General features: G+C 42.8%; 1 protein-coding gene across 6 annotated transcripts in view; it reads left to right on the top strand.

Moving 5' to 3' along the window:
* Nucleotides 1–23,357, top strand: part of LOC129704093 (VPS10 domain-containing receptor SorCS1-like) — a 678,236-nt gene that overhangs the window by 639,749 nt on the left and 15,130 nt on the right. For 3 of the 6 annotated variants that reach the window (XR_008724683.1, XM_055646979.1, XM_055646978.1), the window contains exons 24-26: nucleotides 3,448–3,547; nucleotides 12,867–12,972; nucleotides 22,355–22,503. Coding sequence is in view for 5 of the 6 variants with exons in the window: in XM_055646979.1 (XP_055502954.1) it covers nucleotides 3,448–3,547; nucleotides 12,867–12,972; nucleotides 22,355–22,503 (355 nt within the window). In the remaining variant the exon portion in view is untranslated. The remainder of the gene's footprint in view (nucleotides 1–3,447; nucleotides 3,548–12,866; nucleotides 12,973–22,354; nucleotides 22,504–23,357) is intronic. The other 3 variants (XM_055646982.1, XM_055646981.1, XM_055646980.1) reach the window with 1 other exon arrangement.

The following is a 23,357-nucleotide window of genomic DNA, read 5'->3' as shown; positions in this document are numbered from 1 at the left end:
AACTGCATCTGCCATGCATCTGTCCACTCACCCAACCTGTCCAAATCACCTAGCATCCTCATAGCATCCTCTTCACAGTTCACACTGCCACCTAGTTTTGTGTCATCTGCAAATTTGCTAATGTTACTTTTAATCCCTTCATCTAAATCATTAATGTATATTGTAAATAGCTATAGTCCCCGCATCAAGCCTTGCGGTACCCCACTAGGCACTGCCTGCCATTCTGAAAGGGACCCATTAATCCCTACTCTTTGTTTCCTGTCTGCCAACCAATTTTCTATCCATGTCAGCACCTTACCCCCAATACCATGTGCTCTAATTTTTCCCACTAATCTCCTATGTGGGACCTTATCAAATGCTTTCTGACATCTACTGGCTCTCCCTTGTCCATTTTCTGAGTTACATCCGCAAAAAATTCCAGAAGATTAGTCAAGCATGATTTCCCTTTTGTAAATCCATGCTGACTTGGACCGATCCTGCTACTGCCATCCAAATGTTCTGCTATTTCATCTTTTACAATTAACTCCAGCATCTACCCCACCACCAATGTCAGGCTAACTGGTCTATAATTCCCTGTTTTCACTCTCCTGCCTTCTTAAAAAGTGAGGTAACATTAGCTACCTTCCAATCCCCAGGAACTGATCCTGAAATTGTAGAACATTGGAAAATGATCACCAATGCATCTACAATTTCTAGAGCCACTTCCTTAAGTACCCTGGGATGCAGACCATCAGGCCCTGGGGATTTATCTGCCTTCAGTCCCATCAGTCGACCCAACACCATTTCCTATCTAACGTGAATTTGACAGGAAATGGACCTATGCCTAAACCTAAAACCTCTAGTATTTGACATTCCTGCCTTGGGGGAAAAAGGCTCCATACTTAAGTAGCTTACACCATAAAGATAGGCATCTCTAATATATCGACAGTATTTGGAAATAGACATTATTAGTGATTGTAAAGAAGATTTGCAGCTTTGGAGAAAGAACAAGGGATCAGGGCTCATAAATGATAAAGGAAGGTGTAAGAATAAGATACTATATTAACCAGTGAAAACATCTATTTTCGGGTCAGTTCATTACAGTGACCTGGAATATGTGCAATAATCCAATTCTTACACGTCCTTTATTTCTCACATTATTTTCTCATATTTCCTTCAGACCTAGAAGGAAATGATTTGGCCCATTATCTCTCTGCTGACTTATTGCCTGCATCCTATTCTCTCTCGTCTGCCTAACTTCCCCCTAATTATCCAACTACTCTCCAACACCAGGGACAATTTAAGGTACCAATCAAACTATTCTCCTGCTTGTAAGATGTGCGAGAAAACCCACGCAATCACTGAAAAAATATACAAACCTACTGAAGGCCAGGATTCAACGCAAATCACTGGAGCTGTAAGGCAGCAGCCGTTTCACAATAGTGCTCTTAAATAATAGAATTAATGTCCTGGCACCTATCTCTACCTGAACCAATCTTATCATAGATCCTACTTTCAGTTACATGCCAGCACAACTGTTTTAGTGTGAAGTAATGGCCCTGGGGAAGTTATTGAGTTACATCCATCCAAGAACAAAGTGTAGAATATGTTAAATCTGCTACCAAACTAAAGGATAGACACAAAATGCTAGAGTAACTCAACGGGAAGGCAGCGTCCCTGGAGAAAATGAATAGGTGATATCTCGGGTTGTGCCGTTCTTCAGACACTATTCCAGACACTACAGGTGTTAACCTTCAAATCTACAATGTTATGCATTCCGAATACACAATATTCTTGCCAGAAGATTGGAGAAGGATAATAATCAGGGCATTGTTAGCATTGGAGTCAACTTCTCAGTGGACCAGTTTTATAATACATGAAATCCCACTTCCATTCAGTAATTGTAAAGTGAAGTTCCAATAATCCTCTATCTAAATGGTGGAGATCGCAACTAGTTTGCCAGATAATGTCTGCCGCACTCCCTTCCACTCACTGGACTCCATGTCCCACTCCTCCTTAGACTCAATGGGCCGCAGGTTCCCCCACTCCCACTCAACTCAGCAGTGCCTGTGTTTCCCTCGCTCTCTTTCAACTGACTAGGGTCCCACTTAAATTTGATAAAAATTAAATTCAGATGGTGGTTTGTACCAAAGATAGACACAAAATGCTGAAGTAAATGGATTGTTGACATCTTAGTTTTATTTAGAGATATAGTGTGGAAACAGGCCCTTCGGCCCACCGTGCTCATGCCAACCATCGATCACCCATACACTAGTTCTACCATACACACTGGGGACAATTTACAGAAGCCAATTGCCCTAAAAACCTCCACGTCTTTGGAATATGGGAGGAAACCGGAGCACCTGGAGAAAACCCACGTGGTCACAGGGAGAACTTGCAAAATTTGTATAGACAGCGCCCTTAGTCAGGATTGAACCCGGGGTTATGGTGCTGTTTGGCAGCAACTCTAATGCTGCGCTACTGTGCTGCCCTCAGAGTTTGAAGAAGGGTGCCAACCTGAAACTCCACCTATCCATTTTCTTCAGAGATGCTGCCTGACCCGTTAAGTTACTCCAGCATGTCTATCTTCCATTTACATTTACCTTGTTCACTAGCAAATTTATGACAGCACCGTGTAACTTTTAAAAAGGGTGAATTAAAAACGTACGTGTATTAAAGGAAATGACATCCAATCATCCGGAAAAGGTACTAAAATAGCACCGGAAAAATGGTGACCATGCCAGACTATTGGGATTATTGGGATATGAGAACCAGGAAAAATGTATCTTGTGTTGGAAGGAACGGCAGATGCTAGTTTTAACCGGAGATAGACACAAAATGCTGGAGTAACTCAGTGGTTCATATGCCGTTCACAGTAGGAAAAATTAGATTCTTATTTGGTGTGGCCTAATGTGACACCAAACACACAGCAACATGGTGGGCAGACTGTTATCTACCTACCAAAATGCCTCACAAAATGAACTTCCAACTCAGGCCAATTAAAGATGGGTAATAAATGCTCAACTTTGCCTGCAAACTTGATGGATTTGATGGCAGCCTTACATCCTGCAACAATTCCACAACTTTCACGGTGGCGCAACGGTAGAGTTGCTGTCATACAGCGCTGGAGAAGCGGGTTCGATCCCGACTACTGGTCTCCGTGTGACTGCATGGGTTTTCTCCGAGACCTTCGGTTTCCTCCCACACTCCAAAGACGTACAGGTTTTTAGGTTAATTGGCTTGGGGTATGTGAAAATTGTCCCTAGTGTGTGTAGGATAGTGTTAATGTGTGCGGGGACCGCTGGTCGGTGTGGACTCGGTGGGCCGAAGGGCCTGTTTCCGCACTGTATCTCTAAACTAAACTAAACAAAACTGTATGGTCAGAAATGTCCTTGTAATCCATCTTGGCTGATGATAAGGGGCTTTATAACTTTCTCACTGAGCTCACACCCTCTGCTTCTCCCACAGATTTCAGACATGGTGATTAACGCATTGAATCAGAATCGGGTTCAATTCGAGCTAAAGCCTGGCGTTCGGATCATTGCTTCCACCGCCCATCTGACATTAGGTAAGTGTCTTCATTGCACAGTGTTCCATCAGAGTGTCAGGCTGGTATGTGTTGTTCTTTAGATAATCCAGTGTAGGATGACTGGCAAACTAGGCCTCAAAAGTTCAAGATCTTTTAAAAGAAAGGTATAATAAGGTATAAAGGATCTGCAACAGCTTCTTCCCCCGAGCCATCAGACTCTTGAAGTTCATGTAATGTGCCACCACTATTATATATTTTATCTTTTTATCTTTTTATCTTTTTATCTATTTTATCCTTTTGTTATTTTATTTTACACGGTGAGCCAGATGCAATGAAATTTTGTTCAGACTTGCATTTATTGGTGTATTTTTGATTGACAATAAAGTATTTTGATTGATTGATTGATTAATTGATTGATTGATAATGTTATTAGGCACCTAATTGTGTATGGAGCACAAGCTGAGTTCTGAGCACACTGTTGACTATAGTCCTATGGTTTAGAGCTACTGCATGGAAACAGGCCCTTTGGCCCACCGAGTTCCCGCCGACCCGTGATCACCCCATACACTAGTTCTATCCTACAGACTAAGGACAATTTACAGAAGCCAATTAACCTACAAACTTGCACGTCGTTGGAATGTGTGAGGAAACCGGAGCATCCGGAGAAAACACACGTGACCATTGTGAGAACGTACAAACTCCCCATACACGGCACCCAAGCTCAGGATCGAACCTGGATCTCTGGTGCTGTGAGACAGCGATTCTACCAGCTGCACCATAGTGCAGCCCCAGCTGTGCCACTGTGTGAACCAATACTAACTTGAATATCAGGAGTAACCTTTTAAAACATTATAGACATCATAGACATCTGTGAAGAGAATACTCTTCAATCCAAGAAACCCACTGAGCCAAATGATGAATTACTCCAGCACGTATTTTTCGTAATTTTTCATAAGAATCCAGCATCTGCAGCTCCTTGTGTCTTTGTTTTGCTACGAGAATACCAGGAGTTTTATTCCTCAAATATTAGACAGGTTTAAAAAACATAAGAACAAAAGTCGGTCAACTGGCCTCTCCATGGTGTTATCCTCTTCAGTAAAATCATAGCAGAGTCTTCGCCTAAAGCCCAGTCCTCAGATTGATAGCCTTTTCTCCCTTGCTTCTAAGCTCCTTCAAATTTTCTTCAGCCATGTAAGTCCAATTTTTTTTCAAGTTGCTGCGGACTCCAAAGATCTATCAATCTCACAGCATCACAGAATGGCTACAACTTGGAAGGAGATATCTCAGCTTGTTGAGTCTGTATTGACTCTGCATGAAGTGCAATCTAACTGGTTTTATAGAAACTTACAAAATTCTTAAGAGGTTGGACAGGTTAGATGCAGGAAGATTGTTCCCGATGTTGGGGAAGTCCAGGACAAGGGTCACAGCTTAAGGATAAGGGGGAAATCCTTTAAAACCGAGATGAGAAGAACTTTTTTCACATAGAGAGTGGGTGAATCTCTGGAACTCTCTGCCACAGAGGGTAGTTGAGGCCAGTTCATTGGCTATATTTAAGAGGGAGTTAGATGTGGCCCTTGTGGCCAAGGGGATCAGAGGGTATGGAGAGAAGGCAGGTACGGGATACTGAGTTGGATGATCAGCCATGATCATATTGAATGGCGGTGCAGGTTCGAAGGGCCGAATGGCCTACTCCTGCACCTAATTTCTATGTTTCTATGGTCCCACCAGTCCATCTGAAATGTCACCCATCCATGCTCTACAGGGATGCTGCCTGACCCACTGGGTTAGTCCAGAACTTTGGGGATTTTTTAAAATCCAACTCGCTATTCCCTTCCTGTAGCCCTGCAATGTTATTTTCATTTGTAGCTACCGGGTCAGGTAGCATCTCTGGAGAATAAGAATGGTGATGTTTCCAGTCAGAACCCTTCAGACTATGAGTCCAACGTCCTCTGAAGGTTCCCAACCTAAAACGTCACCCATCCTTTTTCTCCAGAGATGCTACCTGACCCACTGAGTTACTCCAGTGCCTTGTGGCTATCTTCAATATAAATCAGCATTTGCAGTTCCTTTCTACACACTTATTTTCTTTTCATACACGTATCCATCTCTCTTTTTGAATACCATAACTGAACCTGCCTCCATTATGCCCCTGTCAGTCCATTGCAGATTCTAATCACTCAGCATTTGAAAAACGCATTTTCACATTTATTCTAGATGTCTGAAAAGCCCAGCCTCTGAGGCAGAGATTTAATGTATTTGAAAATAGTACTCCTCATCTAATTTTAAAATAGTTGCCTTATTATCCTCTAGTCTAAATGTGGGCAGTTGGGACTAGTCTAGGTGGGGCACCTTGGTTGGCATGGACAATTGGGCCAAAGTGCTTTTTCCATGCTGTATGACTATCACTCAGTGATTAGATTTTCCACTTCCAGACTCTCCAACCAGTAGATAGACCCCCTTGGCATCTATACCAGTCTCGCTGATTGTTTTGGACTCAAAAGCCAACAGGATTATGGGATGAGAATGGGAAAAGATACTGAGATAAAGCATCAGCCACAGTAGTACCGAATGTTGGAGCGAGTTTCATAGTCCACATGCCTTACTCCTGCTCCTATCTTTCAGTATATTATATCCTGTCCAGCCCTCTCACAATCTTGTAAGTCTCAATGAATCTGTCTGTAATTCTTCATATGGGTGAAAGGCCAAAGTTATTCATGCTCTCCTTATTGAACATTGTAAAATAAATCCAATTAAAACAAGGATTGTGTGTAGGAAAGAACTGCAGATGCTGGTTTACACCAAAGATAGATACAAAATGCTGGAGTAACTCAGCGGGTCAGGCACCATCTCTGGAGAAAAGGAATAGGTGACCTTTCAGGTTGGAACCTTTCAGTTCTTCAGACCGAAAGGCTTGTCAGCTTGTTAGCTTAATTCATTTTCTGCATCACCTTTCTCTTTTGCTCCATTTTTTCCTTCACTTCTGTTCTGGAAATTGAGACAGTGCACTGTTAAAAATATCACTTGCACTTGAATGGGTAATCCTACATTTTTGTTGATCGAATGGGAATCTGCTAGGTATGAAGCCCAGGTTCATATGCTTGAAAGCCGCAATCTGGAGGAGACAAAGTGCTGAAGTAAATCAACTGGTCAAGCAGCATGTCTGGACAACATTTCTGGTCGAGATCCCTCTTCACACTGATTGTAGGAGGGGGGAGAAGAAAGCTGGGAAAGAGGAGAGGCAGGGCAAAGAGTGGCAGATGGACACAAGTGAGGGGGGGGGGGGGGGGGGGGGGATAACAGGCAGATGGTTGGAACAAAAGCCAGAGATATGAACAATAGGTGTAAGCGAGGTTTGAAGAGTTGCAGAATCTTGAGGAGCAGGGAAATTCAGACAGAGTGTGCTTAAATATCTTTGAGAAAACATAATGAAAGAGCTCATTTTGGAGAATCGAGGAGCGGAAGTGGGAAACATAGAAACATAGAAAACAGGTGCAGGAGGAGGCCATTTGGCCCTTTTCGAGCCTGAACCGCCATTCATTGACTTTGGACTTGATAGAGGTTTTTAAAATGATGAGAGGGATAGACAGAGTTGATGTGGACAAGCTTTTCCCTTTGAGAATAGGGAAGATTCAAACAAGAGGACATGACTTCAGAATTAAGGGACAGAAGTTTAGGGGTAACATGAGGGGGAACTTCTTTACTCAGAGAGTGGTAGCGGTGTGGAATGAGCTTCCAGTGGAAGTGGTGGAGGCAGGTTCGTTGGTATCATTTAAAAGTAAATTGGATAGGCATATGGATGAGAAGGGAATGGAGGGTTATGGTATGAGTGCAGCCAGGTGGGACTAAGGGAAAAAAGGTTGTTCGGCACGGACCTGTAGGGCCGAGATGGCCTGTTTCCGTGCTGTAATTGTTATATGGTTATATGGTTATTGTGATCATGGCTGATCGTCCCCTATCAATAACCCGTACCTGCCTTCTCCCCATATCCCTTGACTCCACTAGCCCCAAGAGCTCTATCGAACTCTCTTTTAAATTCATCCAGTGAATTTGCCTCCACTGCCTTCTGTGGCAGAGAATTCCACAAATTCACAACTCTCTGGATTAAAACGTTTTTTCTCATTTCAGTTTTAAATGGCTTTCCCCTTTATTCTTAGACTGTGGTCCCTGGTTCTGGACTTCCCCCAACATTGTGAACATTTTTCCTGCATCCAGCTTGTCCAGTCCTTTTATAATTTTATACTTTTCTATAAGATCTTCTCTTATCCATCTAAATTCTAATGAATACAAGCCCAGTCCTTCCAATCTTTCCTCATATGACAGTCCCACCATCCCAGGGATTAACCTGGTGAACCTACGCTGCACTGCCTCAATAGCAAGGATGTCCTTCCTCAAATTAGGAGACCAAAACTGCACATAATACTCCAGATGTGGTCTTACCAGGGCCCTGTACAACTGCAGAAGGACCTCTTTACTCCTATACTCAAATCCTCTCGTTATGAAGGCAAACATGCCATTAGCTTTCTTTACTGCCTGCTGTACCTGCATGTTTACTTTCAGTGACTGGTGTACAAGGAAACCCAAGTCTTGTTGCATTTCCCTTTATTCCTAATCTGACACCATTGAGATAATAATCTGCCTCTTTGTTCTTATCGCCAAAGTGGATAACCTCACATTTATCTACATGATACCGCATCTGCCCACTCATTCAACCTGTCCAAGTTACCGTGCAACCTCCTAGCATCCTCATCGCAGTTCACACTGCCACCCAGCTTTGTATTATTTGCAAATTTGCTCGTGTTACTTTTAATCCCATCATCTAAATCGTTAATATATATTGTAAATAGTTGAGGCCCCAGCACTGAGCATTCCACTCGTCACTGCTTGCCATTCTGAAGGGACCCATTAATTCCTACTCTTTGTTTCCTGTCTGCCTACCAATTCTCTCTCTATGTCAATACCCTACTCCCAATACCAGTCACTCTAATTTTGCCCACTAATCTCCTTTGTCCTCATCAAATGCTTTCTGAAAGTCCAGATACATCATATCCACTGGCTCTCCTTCATCCATTTTACTTGTCGCATCCTCAAAACGTAGGTTCACAAGAGTAATACCCGGGAAGCCAGGTATAACGAGACTGACTTTTAACCCGCCCTGTGTCCGAATATACATCATGGGTGGTACATCTTGAAGTTGACCTGTGCTCACCAGCATTGAATGAACACTGTGTAATTAGCTGCCTGGTTTACTTCCTGATAATCAATGCCATTGACTCAATGGAGAGGATAAAATAGAACAATAAATACTTATACCCATTTAAGCTGCACAACCAAACAGTAATGTGCACTGCTTTAATTTTACCCAACGCTCCCAACACTTCCCATTGTAACATATAATTGAAGACTCCTGCACTTCCCTGTGGAACGTCTTTAAAATAAATCCAGCACATTGCCAGGAGCTGAAGCCATTGGTTCCATTCCATTAACTTGGCATCATGTGTAATAAATGATGCTTATTTTTGGATGCTTTCTTATGTTATTGGAAAGCATCTCAGAGGCAGAAGGAAGATTTCTACAATTTCTAATGTTATCCTAAGTGCACGTCATTGGGAACTTTATGTTTTTTTTAATAATTAGCTTAACAGTGAAATCTTTACATATGCAATATATCAATTTTAACTGCTGTGAAAGGTTTGTAATGAGGCTTTAACGCATAATGGCAACAGTTAATTATGTGAAGAATCTATTCTATCACCATCAGCTTCACCGTTTATAACAGCAGTCATTTTTTAAAGAAGGGTCTTGGCCTGAAGATGATATGTCCATTTCCCTCCACAAATGCTTCCTAACACATTGAGTCCCTCCAGAAGTATATATTTTGTTGCTCCAGATTCCAACATCTTGTTTCTCCATCCATTTTTTTGTTCCCAGTTGTCTGGCACAGTGGCGCAGCTGCTGTGTAACAATGCTGGAGACCACAGTTCAGTCCTGTCTGTGTGGAGTTTGCATGTTCCCCCCCATGTGGGTTTCCTTCGGGTGCTCCAGTTTTTTCCCATATCCCAACAATGTACTTGTTTATGGGTGTATTGGCCTCTGTAATATTGCTACTAGTCTATGGGAAAATAGGATAACATAGTGTGAACAGGTAAGAGTGAACTTGTTGTGCTGAAGGGCCCGTTTCCATGCTGTATCTCTAAACCTGCCATTATTTAAAAATAAATTCCTGTGGTGAAATACTTGATGGAAATGATCAATAGAGGTGCATTCTTAACGTTGAATGGTATTTTAGGGTAGATATGTCTGTAATTTCCATTGATGGTTGGTTGGGACAAGAGAGAAAAAAGATAATTGACTGCCACTTTCAGTTTGCTGCAAGAAATGCTAATCAAATGATGCGAGTCAGAATCTGAAATTTTCCCTGGCTTTGCTCTTCATAACTACTACGGAAGTAATCCCCTTAGATTCTACTCTTGTTAAGTCCACAGTTTATATGGATTCATCTTGCTCCACATCCTTACTGTACTTCAAGAAGGTGGTTCATAAGTTAGCGTTGATGCCTCACGGCTTTTCCCGCCTTCCGCAGTGACCGTTCCCTCCGCAACCCCCTGGTTAACTCATTCCTTCCCACCCAAACCACCCCCTCCCCAAGTACCTTTCCCTGCAACCGCAGAAGATGCAACACGTGTCGCTATACCTCCCCCCTCGACTCTGTCCAGTAACCCCGACAGTCCTTTCAGGTTAGGCAAAGGTTCACTTGTGGAAATCGAAATTGTCAACATTTCTGGTCACGGGACAGAGAGACTTGCTGGTTAGTCTTCAATCGTGGGTGATAGAAAAAAGTAGAAAATAAAAAATGTTGGAGAAACTAACTATCGGTGGAAGGAGAAACAGTTAATATTTCGGATGAGGAACATTCATTAGAACTGGTTAAGGGACATGGGAAGATGTATCAGATCAAGAAAAGCCAGCAGGCAGCAAGAGGAATCAAAGAGCCACAGAGATAAATAAAACCCCGGCAATAGCTAACAGACGATGCTTGACTTTTCCTTCCATTAGGCAGTCTATAAAGACCCGTTAGAGCTGATTTCCTTCTGAAATGAATCATAAATATAACATGTGTAGGAAGGAATTGCAGATGCTGGTGTACACGGAATGTAGACACAAAGTGCTGGAATAACGCAGCATCTCTGGCGAAAAGGAATAGGTGGCATTTCGGGTCGAGACCTTTAGTCAGACTGAGAGATAGAGGAAAGTGAAAATAGGTATGAAAAGGTTCAGAACAATTCATAGCAGGCACCTGTGACTAAAGAAAGGTTGAGCCCACAATGGTCCATTGTTGGCTGTGGAAGAGGTGATAATGAAGGGATATATGGATGCGAATAGTGGACCCAGTTAACATAATCATTTTGTGAATAGCAACATCTGAAGCAACGTTTTAGACCTGAAAAGACAGTGGTTTCTTGAACAAAAAAAAAGATGACATTTAGTTTAGTTTAGAGATACAGCGTGGAAACAGACCCATCGGCCCACCACGTCCACGCCAACCGGAGGTCCCCACACACTAACACTATCCTACACACACTGGGGACAATTTACAATGTTACCAAGCCAATTAGCCTACAAACCTGTACCTCTTTGGAGTGTGGGAGGGAAGCGGAGCACCCGGTGAAAACCCATGCAGGTCATGGGGAGAAAGTACAAACTTCATCCAGACAGCACCCGTGGTCAGGATCGAACCGGGACTCTGGCTGTAAGGCAGCAACTCTACCACTGCGCCACCATGCCAACATGAATACACCTTTTTGTCAAAGGTGTTGATCTGTCTTGAAGATTGCCTCAAATGAAAGTAGGTTTGTCTTCCAAAATTCCTTCAAATGAAAAGCTTTAGTCGGAAGAATAATTCCATCTGTCTGCCTATTATCATCTAAATCGACACCCAGAACCATATAGTGATCAAGTAATGTTGACATGATCTACACAAGACCAGATTATTCATCCCTTGGTATTGCTCTAGGGAAACATAAAAATGGAAGTAGCTGGAAACAATTTTCACTCAGATATTTTCTGAAGCTTCCAATGTCATTGAACAGAGGGATGGCTGAGCTTTGGGAAAATATGAAGCACATTCCACTTCATTCACTTGATGCATATGTGTCATCTTGGATTTATATTACACTAGCTCATGCTCTATTTTCTCTAAATCACAATGTTTGAAGAAGTCTGCAACTGTAAGGCACTTACTTCTTCAAGAAGCATAAGAAGTATAAGGCACTTCAGTCCCCAAATAGCTCAATGAATCCACGTAATTACAGAATCATGGAATTGTACAGCAGGGAGCAGACCATTCGGCCCAACTCTTTCATGCTGGCCCTTGGCTTAGCCTTCTATACCTAAGCATGTCATCCACACAGTTCTTAAATGCAGTTTGTGACCCAGCTTCAACTACTCTCTTGGGCAGTGCTTTCCAAGTACGGCATTCTCTTAGTGAATAAAGTCTCTCTCATACCCCCTCTGAATCATTTCCCCCTTACCCTAAACCAATGTCATAGATTCTTCAGCCCAACTTGCCCACCCCGACTAACATGTCCCCTCAACACTAGTTCCACCTGCCAGCGTTTGGCCCATATCCCTCTAAACCTGTCCTATCCATGTACCTGTCTAAATGTTTCATGAGTGTTGTGATAATCCCTGCTTCAATTAACTCCTCTGGAAGCTTTGGGACAGGTAGGTAGATTTAAGATATGCCTTAGCAATGATCTTACCAAATGGCAGAACAGGCTTCATATGTTCATAAATTCTTAAGTTCTCGGAGCAGAATCAGGCCATATGGCCCATCAACTTTACTCTGCCATTCAATCATGGTTGATATATCTTTCCCTCTCAACCCCATTCTCCTGCCGTTTCCCCATAACCCCTGACACTAGTACTAATCAAGAATCTATCAATCTCCGCCTTAAAAATATCCATTGACTTGGCCTCCACTGACACCTGTGGTAATTCCACAGATTCACCACCCTGTGACTAAATAAATTCCTCCTCATCTCCTTTCTAAAGCTGCGTCCTTTTATTCGGAGCTATGTCGTCTGGTCCTAGACTCTCCCACTAGTTGAAACATCCTCCTTACAATTCGGTAAGTTTCAATGAGGTCATCCTTAATCCTTCTAAACACCAACGAGTAGAGGCCCAATGCTTGAGAAGTTCAATCACCTATTCCTGCTTCTATTTCGTATGTTCCTGCTTGATCCAATATTAATATCCAGTCCGTATTATAAAGGCAGTAGCTACAAAGTTGATCTAAATGTTGCTTGCTCTTTGTTACATTACCCATTGTATGAGATGTACTTATCAATTCTTCCCACAGCTCCTCTTGTGGATTCCGGCCCAGGACACAGTGGTTCAGCTTTGTTGATGCTGTTGTCTTTGGCCTTTGTTGGCTTAGCTGTTTTTTTAATCTACAAGTTTAAAAGGTAAAGTATGTCTGCGTGATTGGATAGTGTGTCAGTGAATGTTGTTTTGTTTCAGTGCATTTTGTGGAATACCACTATGTTTCATTTAACATTTAAAAAAAGGCTAAAATAATCCAACATAGTTTTACTTTCTTCTACTTTGCAAACCTTTGTGTTGTGCTGAAGTTTAGAATATAAATTACTATGTATTATACAAAGAATAATATTTATCAGCATGCCTATTTCATTTAACAGATTTTGGTCAAAAATGTCATTCCTGCAATAGCATTAAAGGTGCTAAAACTGTAGTAAAAGGGTGAAGCACTCAATCTTCCAAAGTTATTCCTTTCACTTCAATAATTTTGGACATAGACTACAGCCCTCTCAAATTACAATGTAACCCACTCAGTGCCACTGACCCTGGTCCCGTCTGAGATATTTGTACTTCGATTCTCTTTTGGGGCAAAAATATGAAAATATTCTTTTAAGCAAAATGGAGCATTTCTCCATGTAACTTTACTTTATGTTAATATGTTTTAGGATCAGAATTAGGCCATTCGGCCCATCAAGCCTACTCCGCCATGCAATTATGTCTGATCTATCTTTCCATCTGATCCCCATTCTCCTGCCTTCTCCCCATAACGCCTGACCCCGATACTAATAAAGATTATGTCAATCTTTGCCTTAAAAATATCCATTGACTTGGCTTCCACTGCAATGAATTCCACAGATTCACCACCCCCTGAATAAAGAAATTCCTCCACATCTCTTTTCTAAAGGTACGCTATGGCCTCTGCTCCTAGACTCACCCACTATTGGAAACAACCCCTCCACAATCAATCTATACAGGCCTTTCACCTTAGACTTTGGACTTTAGACTATTAGTCTAACTGTTGACTAAATGGGGTTCACAAGAACATTTTGATAACCTTGATTTGTTTGATTGACGCATGGGGATGGTGGGGGGGGCATTTAGCATAAACAATGGTACTTTGGTAGGATTCATTCCCAGCCCACCTTTCCCCCAGTCTCCCTGTGGAGAATCAAAGAGACATTCTCCACAATAATTATGTCTTTGTTTAATACAACGAAGGAGAAAGTTGTGCAATGTATCAGAATGCAAAACTTAAAAAAGGCCATTTAACTCTTCAAACCTGTTCTGCATTGGTTAATCTATGGCTTGTCCACACACTTCCAATCTTATGCTGTTTTTCTTAAAAGCATTGGTTAACCTACCATTGAATAGCCATCAGTTACTGTTTACATTAGAGACCTCCAATCTGTTGTGTAGTGAGTGTCTACAAGTCTCCTGTTGGGCACTATGTTTTATACCACATCCCCTAGCCATAGGCTTCCTTTTGAACACTCAATTAGTTATGCCCAGAATATTGTTAACTACCATCAAAGGTTAAGGGGAAAAGGCAGGATGGGGTTGAGAGGGAAAGATAGATCAACCATGGTAGACACAAAATGCTGGAGTAACTCAGCGGGTGATGCAGCATCTCTTGGAGAAAAGGAATGGGCGACGTTTCAGGTTCGAGACCCTTCTTCAGACTGATGTCAGGGGAGGGGGCGGGACAAAGATAGAATGTAGGAGGGGACAGTAAGATTAGTGGGAGAACAGGGATGGGGAAGGGGATGGAGAGAGAAAGCAAGGGCTATGTGAAGTTAGAGAAGTCAATGTTCATACCACTGGGGTGTAAACTACCCAAACAAAATATGAGGCGATGTTCTTCCAATTTGTGCTGGGCCTCACTCTGACAATGGAGGAGGCCCAGGACAGAAAAGTCAGATTGGGAATGGGAGGGGGAGTTGAAGTGCTGAGCAACCGTGAGATCAGGTAGGTTAAGACGGACTGCGTGGTGTTGTTCAGTCAGAGATCAGGTAGGTCTCGCCGATGTAGAGAAGTTGACACCTGGAACAGCGGATACAGTAGAGGTGGTTGGAGGAGGTGCAAGTGAAACTCTGACTCACCTGGAACGACTGTTTGGGTACTTGGATGGAGTCGAGGGGGGAGGTAAAGGGACAGGTGTTGCATCTCCTGCAGTTTCAGGGGAAAGTACCTGGGGAGGAGGTGGTTTGGGTGGGAAGGGACGAGTTGACCAGGAAGTTTCAAAGGGAACGGTCTCTGCAGAAAGCAGAAAGGGGTGGAGATGGAAAGATGTGGCCAGTAGTGGGATCCCGTTGGAGGTGGTGAAAATGTTGGAGGATTATATGTGACGGCTGATGAGGTGGAAGGTGAGGGAAATGAGGACTCTGTCCTTGTTACGAATGGTGGGAGGGGGAGTAAGAGCAGAGATGCAGGATATTGGTGGTGAAGTTGATGAAGTCATTGAGTTCTGCATGGGTGCAGGAGGTAGCAACAATGCAGTTGTCAATGTAGCAGAGGTAGAGTTCGGGGATAGGGCCAGTGTATGCCTGGAACATGGATTGTTCAATGTATCCAACAAAGATGCAGGCATAGCTAGGACCCATGCGAGTGCCCATAGCTATGCCTTGGATTTGGAGGAAGTGGGAGTCGAAGGAGAAGTTGTTGCGGGTAAGGACCAGCTCTGCTAGGCGGAGGAGAGTACAGACGGAAATTGGCTGAAATAGATCAACCTTGATTGACTGGCGTAGACCCGATGGTCCGAATGGCCTAATTATGCTCCTATGACTTATGTAACATCCTAAACCTGAAAGCAGGGGAATGCCACTCTTGTTTGTGCAATGACTCCACAAAATTACCAAACTAAGCTCGAGGCTCAATCCAGTCAATGGGAAGCCAGGCAACAATGACAGGGCTTGAACACCTTTACCTTTTGTCGTGTCCATGAAGAATCTCCCGAAATTCTATAGATGCACTGAAGAATATATCGTGATGGGATACATCTCCGCCCAGTACTGCAACTGCTCTGCTCTTGACCACCTGAACGTACTGAGGGTGGTGAGCACAGCCCAGTCCACCATGGGTTCATCACTTCCTTCCATCCAGCCCATTTTCACGACATATTGTATTGTCGACGATGCCTATCACCCTAGCCATTTTCTTCTCTCTCTTCAACTTTCTGGGAGCTTGTAAGGCCAGACATCACTTAAGAACAGCATCTTCCCAATTCCTAAAGCACTCGTCTTATTCACAACATTTCTTGGAGGCGCTGCCACATACTCTTCCTCTTAATTGTACCTCGGTCAGTTATTCCTTTTTTACATCACTTCAGATTGTACTACAATCTTTGCATCATTCTGCTGCTTTCCAGTCACTGGTGTATGTATTGTTTTATCTATCATTACCGCACATAGTTTCGTGTGAACAAGGTATTTCATTGCATCCTGGTGTACATAACAATAAACTGATCTGAATCTGAACTAAAACACCAAATTTAACCTTGGAATGCAAGAACATTCTTTACATATCTCTGCTGCACACCTCCAAGCTAATAAGAGTCTCACTCAGGTCACTCCCTCTTCTCCCCTCTCCCATCACACAAGAGGTACAGGAGTGTGAATTTTGTCCCAGCTGTTATCAGGCAACTGAACCACCCTCTGACCAGTAGAAAGCTACTATCTACTTCATTGGAGACCTTCGAACAATATTTAATTGCACTTTACTGGACTTCATCTTGCACTAAACGTTATTCCGTTTATCCTGCATATGCACACTGTGGATGGCTCGATTGTAAACATGTTTAGTCTTTCCACTGACTGATTAGCATATAACAAAAGCTTTTCACTGTGCCTCTGTGTATGTGACAATAAACTAAACTAAATCAATGCATACTTCCATACATTCCGTGCCCGCACTGTCTACAGTGCACTATGTGAGGAGTAAAATAATTGAGAGAAATTTTACTCCTTTAGCCTTTAGTCACAGCATTGGATTTTCTGTTTGACATTCCCACTGGGCATGAAGCATAGCTTGGACGGAGCCAAAAGAGGAACGACTAGTGCTCAGGATTCCGTGTCCCATCCAGAATCGATCTAACGTTGCTGCTGGCAAAATGAATGCAAGGGAAAAAATCAGGCAGGATTATTATTACCAAGCGTTCTGTCTTCTGGGCTCAGGCAAGGGACATGAGAAAAATCAAATAACAAAAACAAATGAGAGAAAACAAATCTTGTTGCCTGTAATTTTATAACAATCACTGGTGCCTGGAACAAAGATTTGTTTCCTCAGTTGCAGCTTCCCTGAGGGGGAGATATTCGACTCTGTCAAACCCATGTGAGAATATTCCACGGCAGGTAAACTTCACTCGTGTAAATTTAATTCCATTAATCAGAGACCAAGATTCCGAACCGAACCTCCCCCCCCCCCCCCCCCCCCCCCCCCCCCCCCCCCCCCCCCCCCCCCCCCCCCCCCCCCCCCCCACCCCCCCCCCCCCCCCCCCCCCCCCCACTCCCACCTCCCCCTGTATCTCTCTGTTCTGTCTTACTTAGACTGGACTGTCCTACTAACATTGCCTCTAATTGAACAGCCTCCTTCAGGTGAATAATTGCCAAACTTGACCTGTATGAATGTTCGATCTTGCTCCCAGCTTAAGCCGGCCATCAAGACCATCCCTCTGCGCCACCACCTCCTCTCATCAAACATTTAACTGAGGAAAGCCAAGGCCAATGCTAATGACAGAGTTGGGAATTATCAACGCAGCTTAATGTAATTAATATAATGGAATTTTTGAAGCTGCACTAAAAGATATGAACAATTACTTGCATTGACCTCCATCCTAATTATCTTCATTATAAATAAAAGCAAGAGGTTGACAGATGCATAGAAAAAAGATACATAGAAAATAGGTGCAGCAGTAGGCCATTCGGCCCTTCGAGCCACCACTGCCATTCAATGTGATCATGGCTGATCAACAGAAGCCAATTAAAGTAGAAACTGCATATCTTTGGAGTGCGGTAGGAGGCAACCACCCAGAGAAAACCCACACAGTCACAGGGAGAACATGCACTCTCCATACAGACAGCGCCCATAATCAGTATCAAACCTGGGTGTATGGCACTGTGAGGCAGCAGCTCTACCGCCCTTCGTCTAAGATGAGCAGTTGCTATTGCAATGCACTTATCTGTCAGCTAAACAAAGACAGCAATTTTCTTTTCTTCATGGATTCTTAATGAAAGCTGGTTAATACAAATAAGATCACCCCCTCATCCGCCTGCGCTATTAGAAATAAACTCCTAGCCTGATCAACCTCTCCCTATAGCTCAGGCCCTCGAGTCCTAGCAAGATCCTCGTAAATCTGCTCCGCACCCTTTCCAATTTTACAATATCTTTCCTATAACAGGGTGACCAAAACTGAACACACTACTCTAAATATGGCCTCACCAATGTCTTGAACTAGGTAGAAACTGTGAAGATCCATCTGTGTGTCTCCATTTTAGTTTCCAAATATTCAGCATTTGCACTGATTACCACTGCAACTATAAAGTAGAATCATTTTTCTCATTTTAGCTTTATGCCCCTTCTCTATCACATTACATTTAAATGTTACATCTCATTAATGGCTTCCTCATCAATAGTAACATCTTTAAAATAACAGTCTCATTTATGAATGAGCAGTATCAAAGAACGATTGGACAGGATTATTGATGTCTGAATTCAAATATGCAAACTCTGGGGAACTGTGGTATGATCTATAGATGAGATTTAAATATGGCAATGGGATTTTTCCTTTTTTTTCCTTATTGAGATATTGAACTGCATACAAAATTAATTTGTAATTCCATAACTGAAATGTATAGACAAATTGATTGTTTGCTGTTTTCATTCAATCTATCCCACCGGACTTCATCATTAACTAACTTTTTCCACTTTAGTTCAACAGCAAATTAATAGAACCTTTTGTTTTCCTCTGGTGTGACAGACTTTTGTCCTATACTTAGTTTTATCAAGGCTTAACAACTTATCTTTGTTTGCTTCCTTGATTCCCTTTTCCAGATACAGATAGTACAGGTATAATGTGTGTTTCATTGATATGAATTGGATATGACATGAGTGATGAATTCGGGAACGCTATTTGCATTACTTGGGTCGAATTGGTAATGAAATAATTTGGATAGGGAACTAGAGAACTACTTAAAAATAATATTTGAAATTGACAAGCAGAAAAAATAAGCTGTTTTGAATTTAAACAGTACATGAAAAAAGACTGTTTCCATAAAACCTCCACGCAGTAATCAGTCACTTATCTCAAGAATGTTGCTGCTGCCACTATAACAGTGTGTGTAGCCATTAAAATTGTCAAGTGATTGCTTCTTTTGACACTTCTCCAATAATACTCCATTAAATAATATGACATTCAGTCTTTCGTATTTTTAATTTGCAGTGACAAAACTAAACTTAGGGCTGTTAGAAAGATCTCTATTTTTGAAAATATTACAGGATTTTGTTTTGCCATTGCGAGTCTGAAACATCCTAGCCCACAATGCTCTCTTGCTCAATGACACATTGGTCTTGATAACATGATTATCTATTAAACACGGTTTCTTAGGAATACACCTTTGCATTATAGCAGAACTACCGGCATCCCCCCGTCTACGGCAGTAGTCTATCTTCAAATCACAGAGTGTCTAATGTCCTCCCGTCTGCAGAGTGTCCCTTTCCAGTATTTATACTTTAATCAACTTTTGCAAATGCATCGGAAAGGTCCATTGAGTTGTACAATCTGTTACTTTAAATCAATGCTCTCCATGAGCAAGATGGCCAACAAAACACATTGTCACTGAGAGAGTGGCTCAACTGGGACGTGGCATTAAGATATTTGTATTTACTCATCACCAGACGTTGCTTTGGCATAATAAATATCAACAATCTCAGGATACTCTTGCCTGCCCCATTCAGTTGCATCCTGACCAACCTGTTTGATGCTGCCCCCCCAGATTTGTTTTTTACAATTCTGAACAAAGAGCCACTTTCCCTTTCAGTTGACTTGCTTTCCATTCTCTGAAGGCTGCAGAAAATGTCACTAACTATTCTTGTACATTTGTGGCACTCTATCTGACCAGCACTATTGTTCAGCGGTCTGGCTCATGGATGCTGCTCTATTGAAACTCACTGCTGGTTTGTGAATAACATTGCTGGGCACATGAGAATGGGCTTGAACGTACCTGTCGAATGAGTTATTGCCCCTCTCATCCCTTGCAGGAATCACACAGTGTTGAGGGAATCCACGCATCCCATTCTATTCCTTGGCTCTTAGCTGTCCCAATAAGTCCTGTTCCCCATTCCTTCCCCCAAACCCCTGGCATTTCACTCCCTTCCACAGGTCACTGTTGAATTTGCTTCGACCAATATTTTGGAGAAATCTGAACAAGAATCCCGACCAGAAACCTCACCTTTAGACCTCAGACTTTAGCGATACAGCGTGGACAAAGGCCCTTCGCCCCATCAAGTCCATGCTGACCATCGATCACACTAGCACTATCCTGCACACTAGGGACAATGTACAGAGACCAATTAACCTACAAATCCGCACGTCTTTGGAATGTGGGAGGAAACTGGAGCACCCGGAGAAATCGCATGCGGTCACAGGGAGAATGTGCAAACTCCGTACAGATGGTCAGGATTAATCCCGGGTCTCTGGTGCTGTAAGGCAGCAACTCTACCACTGCGCCACTGTGCCGCACCTTTCCCTCCACAGATGCTGCCTGGCCTGCTGAAATCAGCCAGCACTTTGGTTTGTGTTCAAGTCTCCAACATCAGCAGCTTCATGTGTCCATATTTTGGAGAGTGCGTTCCAGAGTCTAACACCACTCGGTAACAAATGTTTTTATCTCCTGTTCTTTTGGTAATCATTTTACCTGAAGATCGTACAATGCAGAAGAGTACAGCACTGGAAAGAGGACCTTCAGCTCACAATGTCTATGCTAACCATACTGATCCTTTGATTATTGATCATTCCGCCTCTCTCAACGCCTCTCTCATTCCTTTTATACTCGCCATTTTCATATCTCCTCTGCATTCACTCCTATGCCGTGACCTCTCTCCCATAGTGTGTTGTCCAGAATTAAATGTATTAGTTTAGAGATACAGCGTGGGACCAGGCCCTTCAGCCCACCGAGTCCTCACCGACCAGTGATCCCCACACATTAACACCTACACACACTGGGGACATTTTTTACATTTACACCAAGTCAATTAACCTACAACTCCGTAAGTCTTTGGAGTGTGGGAAGAAGCTAAAGATCTCGGAGAAATCCCACACAGATCTTGGGGATAACGGACAAACTCCATACAGACAAGCACCCATAGTCAGGATGGAATCTGGGTCTCTGGTGCTGTAAGGCAGTAGCTCAATCGTTATGCCACTGTGCCGCTATACACATTCTTCACACATGAAGCTGCTTCTGAACTCATCTACTTATTGTTGTTAAAGATAAACACAAAAAGCTGGAGTAACTGAGTGGGACAGGCAGCATCTCTGGAGAGAAGGAATGGGTGACGATTCGGGTCGAGACCCTTCTTCAGACTCATTGTTGTGGTGCATGATTATTCTGTTGGGTATCAGTTTGTTTGGCACAAGGACAGTCTTGTGGCTTCAATACATCTACGACAAAATGGTCTTAAGTTTCCATTGACCATCAATGGTTATCTTTGAATATGTGAGAACAATTCCTATTTGCAAATGGAGATTGAGCAACATTCTTCCCTCTGGCTTCTCTAGACGCAACTCTTCAAACCTGCCTCACACCTTCCTTTCTTATCTCTGGACCTTGAACCAACCATCTGCCTACCAAAAGCCTATGTCCACCAATTACCTGCAAGGCTCACCTCTTCCACAGCCAACAATGGACCATTCTGGGCCCCACTTTTCTTTGGTCATCGGTGCCAGCTCTGACTTGTTCTGAATCTTTTCATACCTCTAGTTTCCCTCTCCCCTGACTCTCAGTCTGAAGAAGGGTCTCGACCCGAAACGTTACCTATTCCCGCTGAACCCACTGAGTTACTCCAGCATTTTGTGTCTATCTTTGATATAAACCAGCATCTGCAGTTCCTTCCTACACAGGCTTTGTTCTGCCTCTTCCCTTTTCTAGCTTTCTTCTTTTCTCCTACCATCTCACTACAATCAGTCTGAAGAAGGGTTTCGACTCGAATCGTCACCTATCCATATCCTCCAGAAATGCTGCCTGTCCCACTGAATTACTCCAGCACGTAGTGTCTTTTCAAGTGACATTAAACTAGTGGAAGAACTGTAGTCAAGGTAGGTTAACTAGCACTCCACAAATACTAATCCTTTCTGGCTATTGTCGCCTTAGCATGAAATTTATTTGATAGGAATCGATCCGTCCTTCTCCCACTAACAACCTAACACAACCTATGACAGCAAGCTAACACATATCCATATATAGGCTCCACTTTAAAGCAAGCATTTCTTCCAGTGTATATATATTTTCTTAATTGGCTGTCTGTCATTTTATACAGGAAGATACCTGGGATTAACGTTTATGCCCAGATGCAGAATGAGAAGGAGCAGGAGATGATAAGCCCAATTACTCAAATTGAGGGCACCCCCAACTTCACCCAAAGTGAATTAACCAGCCCTGAAGATCAACATGACACACAGAAATTAGGTAAATAAAGTAAAATAGCAATTAATTAATCTAACCTCCAATGTTAAACACACACACACACACACACATGAACACAGTTCTCATAAAACCTGTGTTCTTGCAGCAATTCGTTCATAGTCATGGATTCATCGTGTTACACAGCATGGAAACAGGCCCTTCGGCCTAACTTGCCCAGACCGTCCAACATATCCCATCTACATCAGTCCCCATCTGCCTGTGTTTGACCCTTATCCCTCTAAACCTATTCATGTACCTGTCTAAATGTTTCTTAAACGTTGCAACAGTACTTGCTTCCTCTGGCAGGTACTAGTAACTGCCCTCTCTGGCAGCTCGTTCCATACACCCATCACCCTTTGTGTAAAAAATGTTACCCCTTAGGTTCCCATAAAATCTCTCCCCCCCACCCCTCACCTTAAGCCTATGTCCTCTGGTTCTCGATTCCCTTTCTCTGACCAAGAGACTCGGTGCATCTACCCGATCTATTGCTCTCATGATCTTGTACACCTCTATAAGCTCACCCTCATTCTCCTGCGCTCCAAGGAATAGAGTCCTAGCCTGCTCAACCTCTCCCTGGAACTCAGGCCCTCGAGTGGTGGCAACATCCTCATTAATCTTCTGTGTCCCCTTTCCAGCTTGACAACAGTAACAATAGTTTTTTTCAGTTGTGTACCTCCTGTTCTCCCTATGATTGAGGTTTCACAATGATTCAATGATTCTGCAGGTCCATGTCACCTGTTTATTTATTTATTTATTGGAGCAGATTTTCATCAAGCTGATAAACAAAGATGGTGATGGTATTAATGTCTCCTTACTCCTTTTACTTCCTTGTGTCTTGTGCCTCCCCACACCAATTC

The sequence above is a fragment of the Leucoraja erinacea genome, chromosome 15 (genome assembly GCF_028641065.1).
Source record: "Leucoraja erinacea ecotype New England chromosome 15, Leri_hhj_1, whole genome shotgun sequence".
In the NCBI taxonomy this organism is placed as follows: domain Eukaryota; kingdom Metazoa; phylum Chordata; class Chondrichthyes; order Rajiformes; family Rajidae; genus Leucoraja; species Leucoraja erinaceus.
Note: the sequence above shows the minus strand (reverse complement) of the source record. Positions and strands in the feature narration are given on the sequence as shown.